General features: G+C 50.2%; 1 protein-coding gene across 4 annotated transcripts in view; it reads right to left on the reverse strand.

The window, feature by feature from the left end:
- Hk3 (hexokinase 3) overlaps positions 1-11,187 on the reverse strand; it is a 27,693-nt gene extending 16,506 nt beyond the window's left edge. For 3 of the 4 annotated variants that reach the window (XM_031358169.1, XM_031358167.1, XM_031358170.1), the window contains exons 1-13: positions 10,821-11,187; positions 9,062-9,181; positions 4,677-4,854; positions 4,328-4,482; positions 4,114-4,233; positions 3,921-4,016; positions 3,216-3,315; positions 2,957-3,140; positions 2,411-2,566; positions 2,007-2,240; positions 1,118-1,413; positions 870-1,009; positions 671-790 (exon numbers count right to left, since the gene is read on the reverse strand). In XM_031358169.1, the coding sequence (XP_031214029.1) occupies positions 671-790; positions 870-1,009; positions 1,118-1,413; positions 2,007-2,240; positions 2,411-2,566; positions 2,957-3,140; positions 3,216-3,315; positions 3,921-4,016; positions 4,114-4,233; positions 4,328-4,482; positions 4,677-4,854; positions 9,062-9,157 (1,875 nt within the window). In that variant the 5' untranslated portion in view covers positions 9,158-9,181; positions 10,821-11,187. The remainder of the gene's footprint in view (positions 1-670; positions 791-869; positions 1,010-1,117; positions 1,414-2,006; positions 2,241-2,410; positions 2,567-2,956; positions 3,141-3,215; positions 3,316-3,920; positions 4,017-4,113; positions 4,234-4,327; positions 4,483-4,676; positions 4,855-9,061; positions 9,182-10,820) is intronic. The other variant, XM_031358168.1, reaches the window with a different exon arrangement.
- Between the last annotated feature and the right edge of the window lie 5,753 nt (positions 11,188-16,940).

Here is a 16,940-nt window from a genome sequence, read left to right on the forward strand (position 1 = left end):
TAGAAGTCAGCACAGGAGGGCAGGGGGAAAATAACACACAGGCTGCTGGACGGACACAGACTGCGGCGGCCACAAGACAGCCAAGGAGAGAGCAGAGGTCTTCAAAGGCAGCAGGCAGGTTCCTCAGCATGAGGTGCTTCCAAACAAACTTGAGATGTTGAGCTTCCTGGGAGCTTGGACAAGAGGCCTAGGACCAGCCATTCCTCTGCCAGACTTCAGGGGGCACACGTCGGGAAGTCGGCTGGGCATGCCGAAGGACATAATGTGTCTTGAGTAGTTTTGACCTATGACCTATCACTCTGCCACCTAGATCAGGCACACAGCACTGTGTCAAGCTGAGAAGGAAGCGTGCGAGGGAGCGTAGGACCTCAAGCCTTTTCTGGAGAGAAGAGCAAATGCTGCTCCTCACAGGCTGAACGCCCTGGCGGAACTGGGCAATGTGGCATCTGGTCAGCACCAAGCTAGGCCAGTGCCGTTCTCAAATGCCTCCTCCCCAAACACGGGCACAGCAGCTTTGGGGGGGGAAGGCAGGACTGCGTACAATCCAGCTCAACAAGGCTGCTCCCCCCCCCCCCACCTTGCTTACACTTCTCCTCGACTTCCTGCCCACTCTTAAAGGACCCAGGGATCGGAGGCCCCGGGAAGCACTTCTTGAACTTAACTGCCTCACCTGGTCCAGGCCGAGCTGCTTGCACGGAAAAGAGAAGGTGAAACCCAGGGGTAGGCTCTGTCCACTAAGGCCCTGCCTCTTCTGGAAGTCGACGATGCAGTCCACGATATGGTCAAAGAGCTGCCGGAGAGGGCATGTCAGGGGATGGACTCTCTCCCACCTTCTCCACCTCTGGCGTCAAGACCCGAACTCTGAGTACCTTCTGCCCAGAGCCCTGGGCTATACACTCAGGGATGGAGTAGACCTGGTTGGTGATCCGCACACTGCCCTCGGTCACCCGTACCAACAGGACACGGAAGTTGGTGCCCCCTAGGTCCAAGGCCAGGAAATCACCCCGCTCTGTGGGACAGACACTCAGTATCAGGAGGAAAATGGCGGCTCCAGCCCTAGCACACACTGTGACTCACAGAGTCCACACCCCGGGCCCAGCCTCAGCCAGGTGCTCACCACTGCCGTCCGGCGTTGCTCGGACGTAAGTGGGCAGCATGCGGAGGGAGGAGGCCTCTCCTTGAAGCCCCCTGATCATGGCTTCCCGCATTTGTGCCTGCACCACTGCCAGCTGCTCCAAGGTCAGCTGAAATGGTGCCAGGGTCTCTTCCAGGATGCGCCTGTCGGCAGCCAGGCGAGCAGCCACAGCTGTCACCATTGCCACACCCCTGCCACCACCATCCACGGAGGGGATGAAGGAGATGTCACATTTTGGGGCCAGGAGCATTACTGTCTCCTTCAGGATGCCGAGGAACCTATGCAAACACACCAGGTTCACTCAGCTTGGCATCTATTTTTTATTGGTTATTTTATTTATTTACATTCCAAATGTTGTCCCCCTTCCTAGTTTCCCCTCCACAACCCTCCTATCCCCTCCCCCTCCCCTGCCTCTATGAGGGTGCTCACCTACCCACCTACCCACTCCGGCCTCACCACCCTAGCATCCCCCTATACTGGGGTATTAAGCCTTCACAGGACCAAGGGTTCCCCCCCCCCCCATTGATGCCAGATAAGGCCATCCTCTGCTACATATGCAGCTGGAGCCATGGGTTTTAATAGAATTTTATTTTATTAAAAATTTTTAATCAAACAAATTAGTCCTAAACCTGTTCCTTGGTACCAACCATATATCCACTGCCCTCTCTGCCCCTCGCCCTGGCACGCATAGAAGGAAACGTTTTTCTCTTTTTACACACCTCTGGCATCCCACAATCTAGACTAACTCCTGCTCTGCTATTCACATCCACTAGCTCGCGCACAGGGTACCTGAGTGCCCTCTGAATGTGTGTCATAAAAACACGCACACCTTCATGCTACCTGCTCACACAGGATCCTAGTCTCAGAATACCTGGGGTGTCGTTCAAACACTCGCCCTCCGGTGGCCACAGCCATGTGCAGTGTCTGCTGCTGCCTGCTGTGCTGCAGGCGGGATAGGACGGCAGCCAGGGCAGCCGCACAGAGCTGGGCAGCCCGTGTGCACACGGCCGCGCACACACACTGCACCAGTTCAGCATCCGAGGCCTGCGGGCTCAGACCCAAGTCCCGCAGGACTGTGAGGACGCGGGCTGTCCCAGTGGTGGGGCTGCAGGGAGGAGGGTGAAGACACATGGGTGGTTCGTGGTGCTGAACTGGGGCTTAGGGGACCTACTAGCTCCCCACCCCACCAAAGCCACCTTGGAGAGAGAGTGCCTTAGCCTCTTCCAAGCAGACCCTCCTTGCCCCTCGGCTAAGCCGCAAGCCTCCCTTACGTACTCCTCCATCTCAGCCACGTGTTCCAGGAGGATGCTGCCTTGACTTAGCAACGCAGGAGAGGCACAGCCACCAAAGAGGAGCCCATGCTGGGACAAGTGGACCAGCACCAGCCGGACCAGCTCACCCAAGTAAAGGCCTCCAATCATCTTCTCAAACCTACAGGGGGAAAGAGTGACTAGATGAAGCCCTGCTTGAGCCCCCAGCCCACTTGAACCCTCAAAAAGAAATCATTTTCTCTGAGGCCCCAGACGAAGGACCCCAGAAGCAAATAGCCTCTGAGGGGACAAGTGGGTCTACCCTTTCAAACCCTTTGGGTTACATCCAGGGACCTCTTAGAAAGGCTAAAGGAGCCAGGGAAGTAGGTAGACATTTTACTCAGTTGTTCCCAACTCCCAGCCCCCAAGCGGGATCAAAGATTGAAACCTCAGGGTTCTTTTTGAGTCTGACCTGGGACTCCCCAAAGGCAAGCTCAGAAGGGTAGGAAGAGGTAGGTTAGAACAGCAATGCGACAGCCTAATGCAGGGAAAACCACCGCCAGGCCACCACCTCTGAGCACCAGGAGTCAGGGACTCGTGGTCCAGGGCATAGTCGAAGGTGGTCAGGACTGGCCCGAGGGCCTCTTCGTCATAGAAGGAGCCCCACTCGATGCTGACACAGGTGCGGCCGCGGTCCTCATCCAGAGCAGCCACGTGCCGCGCCTCCTCCATGTAACACGCGTTGGTCCCAGTGTCTGGTGGGAAGGACCCCATCAGAGCCTGTTCACCAGGCAGCTGCCACCCTTCATTCCAAACAGCCCCTGGCTCACCTACAATAAGCCCAATTTCACATGGCCTTGTGCCCAGCTCACAGCCCATCATAGTGCCCACTGTGTCATTCACCATAGCTACCACATCAATCCTGTAGGTCTAGGCAATGGAGAGAACAGGGAATCAGAGCCAGTCCCATCCTTCCATCCCCTCCCCCAACTCAGGCTCCCAGCACCTGGAAGAAGGTCCCACGGCTGAGTGCCTCACCCACACCCTGGCCTGGCATCCCAATACATGCCTTGGAACCTGGTTTCTAACCAGTACCCTGGGATTAGTGCAAAAAGCCCTGCCCCTCTAGAGCATGGAGATTTTGACAAGGGCGCTTCTCTTACATTAGCACTTCTTCCCAGCTTCCGCTCAGGCCCAAGGCCCACTGCTCCCTCCCCGCAACCCCATCTTTTATTAGGATGCTTTCCCTTCTAGAACATGAAGATCTTCAGGGCTGGGTCATAGGTTTCTTTTTTGCTTTTGTTTTTATTTTTCCCATGTCCTGTCCCCTTCCCAAACCCCTTCCCCCAGGACACGATCATCTTATTTGAGTCATTCTTAGCTTACTATGGAAGCAACATTAACCCCAGGGTCAAAGTGGATAAAGGCTGTGCATAGGAAAAGAAAGCAGGGCCTTCTAGAGACACAGGCATAACCTACAGATGCCAAGGCCAGGCCAGCGGGGGCAGCTCTCCATCACCCTGACCTTCGCTTACCCCCTGCCTCTCAATGGCATCTCTTAGCAACTGGACCACATCCTGGCCTTCCACACCGCTGCACCGAAAACCTTTTGTCCAGGAAATGAGGGTGCTCTGGGGACAGAGAAGCAGAGTTATTTTTCCCCCCTGTGGCCTTCACAAGGGCTGTAGTCTCTTTCCGCTCACTGACCCCATGCGTCCCCCACCTCACCCTGTCCAAGCCTGTCTGGTGACAAGGAAAAGAGAAATTGAACCCAAGCTTCAGACCCTGATTCTCCACGGGGTATGCATCCAGGAATTCAGAGAGGCAGCAGGCGGCAAAGTCAAAGAGCTATGGGAACAAGACGAGTGCTTAGCTCTGAGCACCTGAGCCCCAGCCCTGCAACCAAGTCTCAAGCCACAGAGGATGCCCACTGCCTGCTCACCTGCTGGCCAGCACCTAGGATCACCTCTTGAGGGATCAAAAACTCCCGGCTCCTGGGCTCCACACTACGTTCTTTGGTGCCTGTCAGCGTTACCCACAACACACGGAGCGAAGCTCCTGTGGCCCCCAGCTCCAGCACCAGGAAGTCTCCTCGCTCTAGACAGTGAACAACAGGTCATAGAAAGACATACTGTTGGCAAAGCTGCCTGCCTCCCAGAAAAGCTCCCAGAGTCTGAGAGGACCAGTTAAGAGGGCCTCAGAGACGGTGGACAGAGGTAAGGGACTTGGCCTTCCCCCAGGCTGAACACTTTCTCTGTGTCTGGCCACCCGTCCAAGTCTGTGCTACTCACCAGTGCCGTGTGGTGTGGACCTCACGTATGTGGGCAACATCCGGACAGAAGGAGCGGGACTGTCCTGTCCCTTCAGAGCCTGCTCCATGGAGCACAGAAGACTGGCTTGGATCTGCTGCAGCTGTGTCCTGGTCACCTTGAATTGTTGCAAGCATTCCTGTACCTGGGAAGAAATAAGCTGACATTCTCCAACTTCAGCTGGGACAGGACTGTCCTGCCCGCCCCGCCCCCTGCCTTCTTAGGTTGCCTCCTGAGGCTTTTGCCTAGCACCCTGCTCCATTCCCCTGACCCTCTGCGTCCTGAGGGCTGCCTAGCACCCTGCTCCATTCCCCTGACGCTCTGCGTCCTGAGGGCTGCCTAGCATCCTGCTCCATTCCCCCTGAGTCCCCCTCCTTGAAGCTTCTCTCACCTTGGTTCTCTTGCTGTTCAAAGCCTACTCCAATCTCTTGTATCCTACAAGGGTTACAAGAAAGAAGCCACCTCCCTCTTTGTGCTCTGTATCCTGGTGACTTCCTCTCAGCCCCCACATTCTCTACCCTGACCATCTAGCTCTTTGTAATGTAAGGTTTGGTGAAGCCTCTCTCCTGCCACCATAACTGCTTTCCCGTTCTCCGGGGCAAGAGTTCTGCAGCGGTCTCTTTGTGAGCTATCAATGAGTGAACACACTGTGAAGAAACTTCACACTCGAGGGCTAGCCCTTCCCGACCTTCTCTCAGAAGCCCACCTCTGGAAGACAGAGACCGCAGAACCAAGGCTGGCCTTCCCTTCACTTGGCCGCTATTCCCAACCCAGCACTACGGCAAACGCAGCCCACCATACAGCTCCAGTCCTGCTCCTGCTTCCTGCTGATTCCCCTGTGGAAGACAGAGTCAGCACTGTCTGGATGTGTAAGGCGCTAGTGCTGGTGATGGTGACAGAAAAGGGGGAGGCAGGATTATAACTTGACTTGGGGAGAGTCACATTTTTAGACGTGAGTGGAGGAGGTCTTACAGGTGATGACCTAAGTCGAGGAAGAGACCTGAAGTGCTGAGGGAAGAGAATAAGAATGGTTTCCTCCAGAGGAAGGGGCTGGGGCTGGGGGAGCACTGGCCGGGGAGTGGATCAGAGCCTGATGGGAAGGCTGAGAGGGTGAGAGAAAGCAAAAGATGTGCCAGCCCAAGTTCTCACCGGTGCTGCCGGAAGCTCAAGGAATAGAGAGCTCTCAGAACCTCAGCTCTGTGAAGAAGCATCCCTTGGATGACACTCTTGCTCATCCACCAAAAAAAGCCCCCCTATTGGTTGGCAGCTCAGTAGCTGCATCATTCCCCAGCTTAGATCTTTCTCCTGTGACACAGGAATTCTATTCTAAAGATTCATTGCCCCAGACTGGACCCAAATCTGTGAAGCAACTTAGAGCATCTCTAATGTGTGCAGGGGTGAAAGGGGGAGGCGAGGAGGGCATGATCCTAACCCCTCTTTATGAAGCTCCAGGGAAGAGGCTCCCTAAGGAGGCAAATAATCCTGAGTCCAAGACGCGGGAGTCCAAGACATCCCATGATAGGCTTACACTGGGCAGATGTTTCAGACACTGGGGTGGTTGTTTCTGTGTTATAAATGAGGAAGCCTAGGCTTGGAGAACATGAGCCATCTGCCCAGCCAAGGAGATCTGAAGGGCAGGGTAGATAGGACTGCAGAGATATTCCCATTCCGACGAAAACCAGACAAAACTGAAATCGAAACTAGTACTTCCTCTGAAAAGAACCAGACATGATGAAAAACCAGAGAAGCAAGAGCAACTTCAGCCCTCACCGTGCCCCATTAGAAGGGAGACTGCCTGAACAACGTAGGAAGTTCCAGGCCAGCCTAGGCTACATAGTGAGACTGTGTCTCAGCAGGGTGGGGACTGCAGTGTCCAGATGGGGAATGTTTTAGCATTGCATGATAAAACCAAGACAAAACATGGATGAGTTAATGGCTTGGGCGGATTAATGGCTTTCTTCTTCTTTTCCCCCTGGATCAGAGAGTGAGATGTTCAAGAGGAGAAGCTATGAGATGAGCAAGTCCCCCCCCCTCCCTCCCTCCCTCTCCTTCTCCCTCTCCCTATTCCTCTCTCTCTCTCTCTCTCTCTCTCTCACACACACACACACACAACACACACACAACACACACACACACACACACACACACAGGAAAGGGCAAACTTCTCTGGTAGACTCTGGTGGGTGTAAACTATCCAGGAGAAGTAAGAAAAACCTCTCCTTTCTGCCCGACTGAGGCTGTAAGTGGAGCCCTCCTCCATGAGAGTGGGGAGAAAGGAACTGGGGTATGTGTGAAGTCCACGGGGGCCTCCACGATGACTGTTCTCATGAGCTTGTTGTACCTGTCAGTCTGGCTCCAACACGTTGGTCACCCGTTTGAGCAAGTGACCTCCTTGATCAAGTAACAATTCAAAGACAGCAAGGATGCTATGAGGACTAAAATCAGCAGCAGAGCGGTGGCTGACACAAAGGGGATGCTCCATGAAGGGCTTTCTTAGGGGCATGAGGCACAATTACCCAGGAGGGCCTGATTCTACACCTTTAGCGACAAAAAGAGACTTCTACAAAGTTCTAGCAAGGGACTAAAAGATGTAGATGGACACTGATGATGAGTGATGATGTGTGATAGCGTGTGGTGTCCTGTGATGATGAGTGATGATGTGTGATAGCGTGTGGTGTCGTGTGATGATGTGTGATAGCGTGTGGTGTTGTGTGATGATGTGTGATGACCACCCTCCTCCCACCTCCTGCCATGGAAAGGGATTCCAAAGTGAGGTTTGAGTGTGGAGTGCTGTCCCTGGCTGTAGAACAGTTGGTATCCTTAGAAAGCCCCCAAAAGCCACAGAAAATTTGTTAAACTTCAGGTACATAAAACAAAGCCCATACAGATTTGGGTCTGGGTTGGTTGGGGGGGAGGTTCTCTGAGGAAAGGGCATGATGACAAACAGAGAAGAAGCCATGGTGAGGTTGTTATTGCTTGTTTCTGGAGCCCATCTATGGGCTGAACACAGAGGAAATGTTTACAGCGTGGTCTGAGGCACAGGTTGCACAAAGGTGAAGGGGTGTGTGCGTGTGTGAAATTCAGTGTCAGTAAGGCCACCGCAGTTGGATATGGAACCTCGTAGGCATATGTCAGAGGAGAACAGAAAACTACAGAAACCACAGGGAGTGGTCCAAGAAAGCTTTTGCTGGCGTCGCCTCTGTGCAAGTCCTTTATCCCCATGAGGCTTTTTCTTTTTTTTAATTCGAGGAGAGCACTCAAATAAGTTATTTTCCTCTGCTTTTCTGATGAGGAAATGGAGAACCAAGAGTTATGAAATGGTTTACATAAGCATTTTCTGCTCCAGGATGTGGTAGGTGAAGACTTCTAAATCTTAGTCAAGATGAAGGGGAAGGCTGCTGATGTAGGTGAGTGGCGAACATTTAACTGCCATTCAGTCCTCATGCCACTAAAACCATACTAACCAACCAACCAACCAACCAAGAGAGACAGCGACAGACAGACAGCAGACAGACAGATAGACACACACACACACACACACACGCACACACACACGGGGGGGGGGGCTTCTAGGGAAACCTCAGCTTTTAAGCCCATGCTTTGTAAGAACCAGAGAACAATTCAGCACTGCAGCTGTCTCTGGGGCCTGACTGCAATGGCCACGTGAGGAAGCTGTGCCCAAGAGACCGGAGGAAGAGGAGAGAAAGGGACTCAGGACATAGCTCCCAGCCTGTAATGTGTATATGTGTGTGCTTGTGTGTGTGTACTTGTGTGTGTGTGTGCAGATGTGTGTGTGTGTGTGTGTGCATGTGAATATAGTATTAACAGTTAAAAGGCAGGTTAAGAAATGAGAGTATTAGATAAGGGAGGATGGAATGCAGCCAGGACACATAGGTCATGAACTATGGGTTCTAAAGCTGATTGCTGAAAGTTTCAATTCTATTGAGGTTTCTTCCTTTTTTCCCTTCCTTTTTGGGTGCATAAGTGTGTAAAAGTGTAATTGATAGTGAAAGTATAAGCTAAATTTTTTTTTGAAGAAAATGGAGAGGGCACATTCTAGATACATCAGCCCTTGTAGGGCTGGTCCAGCATCTCTGTGGCAAGCTGACAAGAGGGACACATTTACAGGTGACAATCCTTATGTCTGAAACTCAAGTCACTTTACACCAATAAGCCCTGCCCCCAAACCAATCTGCACCTTGCAGTTGTTTGGAGTCTCAAAGAAAAGAGATGCCAGGTTGGAGATTAATAGCTTAGAAGACTGGGAAAAGGCCACAAGGGTGTGAGCCCAGCCACCCACATCCCTGCTCATGCTATCCTGGAGAGCCTTAAATAAATACAGAACTGGCATCCAGTGTCCCGCTTACCAGTTCTAAGCTGCCTGAGGGCCTTGGCATGCCCTCCTGTGAGCAGCCTGAGGTTCTCTCTCCAGGATGCAGACCAGCAAGCCCAATGGTGGCCATGTTTCCACAGTGGGTATTGACTACCTATAGGAGAGAAGGCATAGCTGGATTCCAGACTGGCTCGTCTACAGGCTTCAAGAGGCATTAACTCAAACCCACAACTTCTTTCCTTCCCAAAGGAACACATAATGGCGTTGTAAACAGAATCAAAACCTTCTGACCAGCAAAGATCCTTTAGCAATTCACCAGGAGGCAGGTGTTTTCTGGAAGCATGTGTAACAATGTTTCACCTCCCGCCTAATCCTAAACCTCTGGAGCCCCTCTCTGCCCCTTCATTCTTTCCTTCATTGGCCCCTGCAGACTGACAGTCTGTCATGGTTGCTCTTTCTGGGTCTTCGTCAGTAAGCAACTCTTCTCCTCTGCCTTTAAATGCATAGGACAGTTTCCAAGCCTCCAAGGACAGTCATACCTTCCTCTACACTCAGCCCATTTCACCATTAAAACTTGTGTGTCAGGAGCTCCCAAATCAAGCCTGGACCTAATCCTAACGCCAGTCCCAGTAGTCTGTTAGATCACACTGTAGCAGTGTGGCAGCCCCTTGAATGCAAGCAAGGCAGATTCCTTTTTCCACTAGTCTGCCACAAATCTCCTGCCCTCAACTTGGCTAGAAACATCAAGAGTTTTGCTGACAAGAGCGCAGTCACGTAGGACCTAGCTGGGGCTCCGAGAAAGAACTTTAATGTCTATCTTCTCTTTCCTGTCCCCACAACTACTGACTGTTCCAACAGTCCCCTGATAGTTCTGCTTCCGCAGACTGAATCTAGCCCTGCTCACACTGTCATGGCTCCTCCCGCAGATGGAGCAGAACTTGGTGGTACTACACTGCAGGACCCTCATGTACCCTCACCCTAAGCTTCCTCTTGTTTCTACTCTTTGATCCTCCAAACTCCACACACGCTGACTCCCTGTCTTCTGATTTTTAGTCTTCACTTAAGTTGTTCCTCAGGCTGAAGGGCTAGCCTCATAATCTTGTGATATCTGACTCAACTCTGCACTTCAATTCCGGGGCAGGGTTGGGTAAGTTTAGACCTGGGGCTCATGCCTGTAAGCCTAGCACTTGGTTGACTGAGGCAGGAGTATCATGAGTTTGAGGATAACCTGGGCCACTTGTGAGATCCTGTCTCAAAAGGAGGCAGTAATTTGGTAAAGCAAGAAATTTGTTTCTGACAACTCTCCCCTAAATTATATATACCACCACTTAAGTTTCTAAATCTGTCAGAAGAGAACATATATTCCAGTAGTCTGTTAAAGGATAAAATAAGGCAACCGATGCAATTATCTTTGTTCAAGGCCCAGCTAACATAATCATTCACATACTTACACACTCAATATTTACTCCACACATGCCAGACTATGAGCTTCCTGCAAGGAACCCTAGGATTTAAACTCTAGGTTCATGCATTCGAACCTATCTCTTCCTCGAGTGCGAGACATGTCTTCATTCCTCCATTGCCAGAAACCAGTCCAGAGTCTACTCATGTCTGAACTAAGGGCTTCTTGCCTTTCCTCATCTGAATCAGACATGGTTCCAAAGTGCTCCCTCCTGAGGCTGGGTCCCACCATCACCACTGAGGACTAATAGCATAGTCTTACGAACCCCCATTAGCCATAGGATATGCCAGGGCTTGAGGTGAGGCCTGCGGGAATTAGAGGAAGTGCTTACGTGAGAGATTCAGAAGTTGGGCACCTCCTCACGTCTCAGCTCTTCTCCCAAATATGACCAGAGTGATCCTGAACTAAACTCAAAAGTGAAAACTCGAGGTCAGCTCCCCAAGCTCCACCTTCCTCTTTGACCACTTAACAGAAATATGCTAATTCAGGAAAGTGTACTTCCCTACGAATCTGCCCAAAGAGGAGGCCAGAATGGGCAGGACTAGGGTACAAACAAGCAAGATGACCATAGGAATTTGAAACCCCAATTAGGTTAAGGATTCCAAAATATTCTCTAGGAGCTCTGTTTGTTTTATAAACACTAAAAGTGTTTTGAAGTGCTAAGTTCCTTGGAAAGAAGCAGAGACCAGTCTGCAAATGTGTGGTTGAAATAGGCAATGTGTCAAGATGTAGCAAGCACAACTGTGTGAGCAGCAGCCTAAGAGGAAGGGCCATCATGACTCTGCAGCAGAGTGGGCAGGCCAAGTCGGGGAAGTCCTTTCACAAACAAGAGAGCATGCATACAGTTGTGTGCTTGTGTGTGTGTGCGTGTGTGAGTGTGTTCATAGACCTGGGTACATACAGCTCTCAGGATCTAATGAGGATGCCCACAGTTGGGATACATGGTGGAAAAAGTAACAGAAAGACCAAGGCCTTCCGGAAGATGAGGTTTTAAGTTTCTGTGGAGTTACTCTACTGGCCACTGCACTGTTCTATTTAACTGTTTTCCTGAAATACAATCTTAGGGAACTAGACGTGTGTGTGTGTGTGTGTGTGTGTGTGTGTGTGTGTGTGTGTGTGTTTGGCCACCCCCCAAAGCACCAACTACAGAAATGAATAATAATGAAAAGCAGTATGCGTTTGGAAAAGGGACAGATAAAGGGGCCCGGTGACCTCCAGGATTCTCTACAGGGTACTTAGAAGAGTTTTATGCTCAAACAGTGTAAGATTGGGGTGGAGTCAAGAGATACACATAAGTTAGCAGTCTTAATCAAGGTGTGTTTCCGTCCCTCACTCTCAGCTCTCATCCTGCAAGGTAGTCTGCAAGCTCTTCCTTCTGTCATCCAAGGGAGCCTAGTCCGGATGCCACAGTTGTCCATTTGAGAGGGGAGTGCTATCCTGAGAGACTTTGCTGGCCCCTGAATACAGTATGACTGAAGGGTCTAGGACACAACTTAACTTTGTGTCTTCAGTCTTGAAGGAAGAGATGGGTCAGAGAGATACACACTCCTTGAGTAATTAGCATGTGCCTGCAGAGCAAGCAGTAGTCAGACACAAAGCCTAACAAAAGCAGCTTCTAAGTGCCTGTTAGAACTTAGGCTAATTGGTGGGCACATGACTGCTACTTACCCATTAACTGCTATTACCCAGTTAGCGAAGGCCTCCACAGGACACAGGCGAGCAGAGGTGGCTCCTGTAGCAGCTTTGGTGTGATCAGACCTATAAACATGGCAAATACAGCCCTACCTGCAGTTTCCTGGAGACCAAGCAGACACACAGGCTATGAAAGACAGGGAAGTCAAGAATGAAACTGGGGAAGGCAAACGGACCATCATCTACAACACAGCACCATGCCGAGTTTGAGGCTCCAGTGCCTTAGCTTAATTTAGTTGAGGGAGATTACGGAACTGAAAGTGAAAACCTAGCTATGATTCATGACAGCAGCACAGCAGTCTCTAGTCAGCATGAGGGGATGCTTCTGGAAACTATTTTCATGACTCTTTGTGATCCTGAAAGGCCTGTTTTCATTTCACCAGGAAGTGGGTTGTCCTGGCTGTAGTCACAGTGCCAGGGACCTTCTAAGTCAAAGCCAAGGTTTGAGGTCTATGAATATTTTGGTCCAGTCCTGTCTGTAACAGAGGCACAGCACTTGCCAGCTAAAGTCAAGAGGACACAGAATGGCTACTACCCAACAAGGGAGAGTCAAACCCTGACATGGCTCCCTTAACACTTCCTAGTGCAGCCTGCAGCCACCCAGAAGGAACTGTAGAACTGGGAGGGCCAAAGGCAACACTAGAGGATCACTGCCGGGCAGGAAGGCCAGACCCTCCCTCCTTTGCTCATCTCAGCCTACAGTGCCCATAGCCAGCTCCGCCATCATCTTCCATGCCCTTTATGCTTTGGATAGGGCCTCACGGCTCTCTCACAGGCACTGCCCTGCTTCTGCTGTCTCTGTTCCTATTGATTTGTCTACAATGACCTACTGATACCCCTGGTCTTCCAACCCTTTCATCTAAGTTCAGTTAGCAGCAATGGGATTCCCCTACCTTCACCCTGACCCCCACAAGTAGGGCCAGCTCTGACCCCAGCTGGGAACCAGTCTACTGTATTAAAATCATCTGAGTTTACCTTACCTGCCTAACTGTGGGCTCTCATGTTTCTTACATACCTTATGAGCTTCCGTACCAGGTTCTGGATTCTGATATGGAGTATCAGTTAACTTTTGCTAAACGGAAGGGCCCTCCCTCAATCTCAACAGTCCAGCCTTCTGAAACAGCAAGAAAGGAACCCGCTTCTGGTGTGCATGCTTTCAGCACTCTTCCAGAGTGCTGACGATGTCCCATCTTCCCCATGGTAACCACCACCTCTCCACCAATGTACAAACTCCCTTCTCCTCTCCCCAACCCCCGCTGGCTAAACTCAACCTAAGGCCAAAGCTTGCCTCACAGGCAGGTGGCCCAACCCAAACTCAAACTTCCAGAGTCATCACCACGGTATCAGACAGACCTAGGTTCAGACCCAACCCAATTCCCCAACTGATTTATGGAAGCTTTCCATTTTTCTGAATCTAAAGTTTGGGTGGGTTTTGTTGTTTTTTTATTATTGTGTATACGATTGTGTATGTGTGTGGGGGTGGTATGTGCCACAGTGAACATGTGGAGGTCAGAGGACTTTGTGGATTGAACCTAGGTCATTAGGGCTTTTACAGCAAGCAAGGGCTTTACCTGCTGAACCATCTTACTGGTCCTGAGTCTGAACTGTCCATGTATAAAACATGTAATTTCTCTGTAGGATTTGCTTTAGACCTGTAAACATGATAGACATCAGCCTTGCTGCAAGTTTATTGGATACCAACTAGCCATACAGGCAGTAAAACATGGTGCTCAGGAGGGCACGACAGCCCTCACCCCACATGTACCGGCAGCCGGGGCTTACAGTTTTTCAGCTGTCTCATCTAAATATGGAACAGAATGTGAAAGGCCCAGCTTATGTCATGCTTGTGACAAGTGCTTCCAGACTCCCTGGGCCGACCTCTGGGTGACCCAACGTTTATCTTTGTCTTAGTCTGAGACTGGCTACATAGTCCTGGCTATCCTAGAACTCACCATGGAGATCTGACTGGCCTTGAACTTATGAGACCCACCTGCCTCTGCCTCCCCAGTGCTGAGATTAAAAGTGTGTGCCAATGTGCTCAGATTTTTATCTTTTTAAGTAGATTCAAGATGTCTACTTCCAGTGGGTTCCCCAGAATTAGACCTAATCATATACTGTACTTTGGAAGGTTCCAAATAGGGCTGGGGTTAGGGTGATGAAAGTGAAACAGAATGTTGACTTAGAGTCCTCTCAGACTCGTGCCAGTGCTAACCCTGCACTTACATGGATCCAAGAGTATGGGCCTCATACCTAGTCATGAGGGGATCTGGATGTGAGTTAGCAGGAGACAGCCAAGACCATACACATATTTAAGCTGTTATGGGCACTGTGGTGATCCAACCCTACAAGAGAGTATGGTAGAATGTGCCTCCGTTGTTCTTTCTGAGACATGAAGAAAATGGGTACTTCTATACTCCAACTTCTATTTTCATTGGCTAAGGGCCGCCGCAGAAGGCCTTGGCCCTTGTAGCTCGTGCCAACATATAAGTCAAGGGCCACCTTCTCACACAGGTACCAGTATCTGCAATAAAATCCTTTAAATAGAGTCTAGAGCACAGGGGAAGGGGGCCAGGCACAACTTCTGACAGAAGGCTCTTGTAAGGACATAAGGAAGGACCACAGTTGTGATGATGTCAGACAAATGTCTCTCCGACTCCAGGTTCTAGCAATAGTTCATGGAGCTTTAACATTCCCCACGAGCTAGCAATCTTTCAGAACTACACAGAGGCCCCAGAAGAGCGAAGTATGTAAGACCCGGGCTCCCAATGTGCTCACTCCCTAGAGCTATGCCTGTCCTCGCAGCTGGAGGCTCTCTCTGGCTCTCCCGCCCCTCCCTACAATACTTAGGACATATAATGGCACAGTAATGCCACTAACTCATTGCTGCCCTACACACTTGCAGCAAATGGATTGAGTCTTTATAAACATTTTGTCAATCCTTAAAACACTAAGTGTTTTTCTCTCATTTTACAGACAAGTAAACTAAGTCCCAGAGAGTTTAACCTGTATCGGAAGGAGGGTGTAGACCTAGGTTGATCCGACATGATCTTCACATAACTCTTCACTCTTTGTCTAACGCACCTCCTGTCAGACTACAGCAAGGAGAGAGAGAAGATTGCTGTGGTGGTTTCAGTATGCTCGGCCCAGAAAGTGACATTATTAGGTGTGTCCTCGTTGGAGTAGGTGTGGCCTTGTTAGAGGAAGCGTGTCGCTGTGGGGTGGGCTTTGAGACCCTCCTAGCTGCCTGGAAGACAGTGCTCCTGACTACTTTTGGATGAAGATGTAGAAGTCTCAGCTTCTCCTGTGCCAGGCCTGCCTGGACACGGCCATGCTTTCTGCCATGATGATAATGGACTGAACCTCAGAGACTATAAGGCAGTCCCAGTTAATGTTGTCCTTTATAGTGTGCCCCGGTCATGCTGTCTGTTCACAGCAGTAAACCCTAAGACACTGGCTAAACAAGCAGCCCTCGGTGAAGGCAGCTTGAGTCGCATGTAGACTGAGAATTCCTGGTTTAGCTAATCCCCACCTTTAGCCAATAGCCCACATCCTCTACAGCCTGCTCAGTTTTAAGCTAATCTCCCTTTAGAAGCAGCTCTTTCCCTTGACCTCATATACAGAAATGCGAACTATACCATTTATAGAGATCTCCCTCCTAAGAGCCCCTAATGAGAGATGTGAGTGAATTACCCTGATGGGATATATCTGGTACACTTTCCCTTAGAAGGAAAACCACGAAGTACTGATGTCAGAAGTCAATGTTTTCCTTAGAAATGAGGAGTACAAACCCTGGCCGCACTGCCACGGACATAGCGGGCTCTTACTTGTTCTTCTTGATCTGTTTCCTCATCTGAAGGTTGGTTATAACAAGTTTCTATGAGAATCAAATGATAATATATTGGCTGGACTATAATGATTGATCAAAAATTAAGAAATACTCTATGTGGGATACTGGTCAGTGGCAACATCATCCAAGAAAAAGGTATTGCCTGAGTGGAGACAGATCCTTTCCAATTTGACTATAAGTCCCTCAATGTCTGCACAGGGTCTTCCAATCCAGCTCTCTGAACTGCCCAGTGTGTTACACATCTCATTTTCATTTTAAAAATAAAAGACAGCTTTAGAGATGACAAATCAAAAGTTAGGCGTCTGAGTTATATGTTAACTTATCCTGGTCTAAGATCCTGCACTGGTCAACACCTACCTCTTACAGTCTGCTTCATTGAGCTGTCTATCAGCTGGGGCCAAGCTGGCTCGTCTGTAGCCTTGTTTGACTGCCCTCTCCTTGGGTAACTACTATTCGGTTTGAGTCTCTCCATCTGGCATCACCTGAGCACTAAGGATGGCCCGTATCTCTGCCCTGCACCGGAGCAGACACTGTACGGTGCACTGCAGAGTCTGTGCACTGCTCTAGCACTGCTGCCATTCGGCCTCTGGCAGCTAAACGGACAACTGTGGTTCAAACAGATAACTGTGCCTGGTACTCCCACTGGTAAAGCTATTTTGAAGAAAAAAAATGCAGACACTAATACTAAAAACACTCCGGGAAAGAACAGAAAGTCACACTTGTACAAGGTCATAGGTCACAGGTCAAGGTCATAGGGCCTAGCTGAGACGTCTTAACTGGGGGAGCAGGTCACTGAATGAAAGGGACAACAGTCAGTAGTGGGATTAAATACACTGGGCACAGCCAAAGTGATGCCAGGTCCAGTCACTGTTCAGAGGTGTGCAGTGTAATTTAAACAATGTGAGTAGTATG

This window comes from Mastomys coucha, unplaced genomic scaffold, assembly GCF_008632895.1.
Source record: "Mastomys coucha isolate ucsf_1 unplaced genomic scaffold, UCSF_Mcou_1 pScaffold7, whole genome shotgun sequence".
Classification (NCBI taxonomy): domain Eukaryota; kingdom Metazoa; phylum Chordata; class Mammalia; order Rodentia; family Muridae; genus Mastomys; species Mastomys coucha.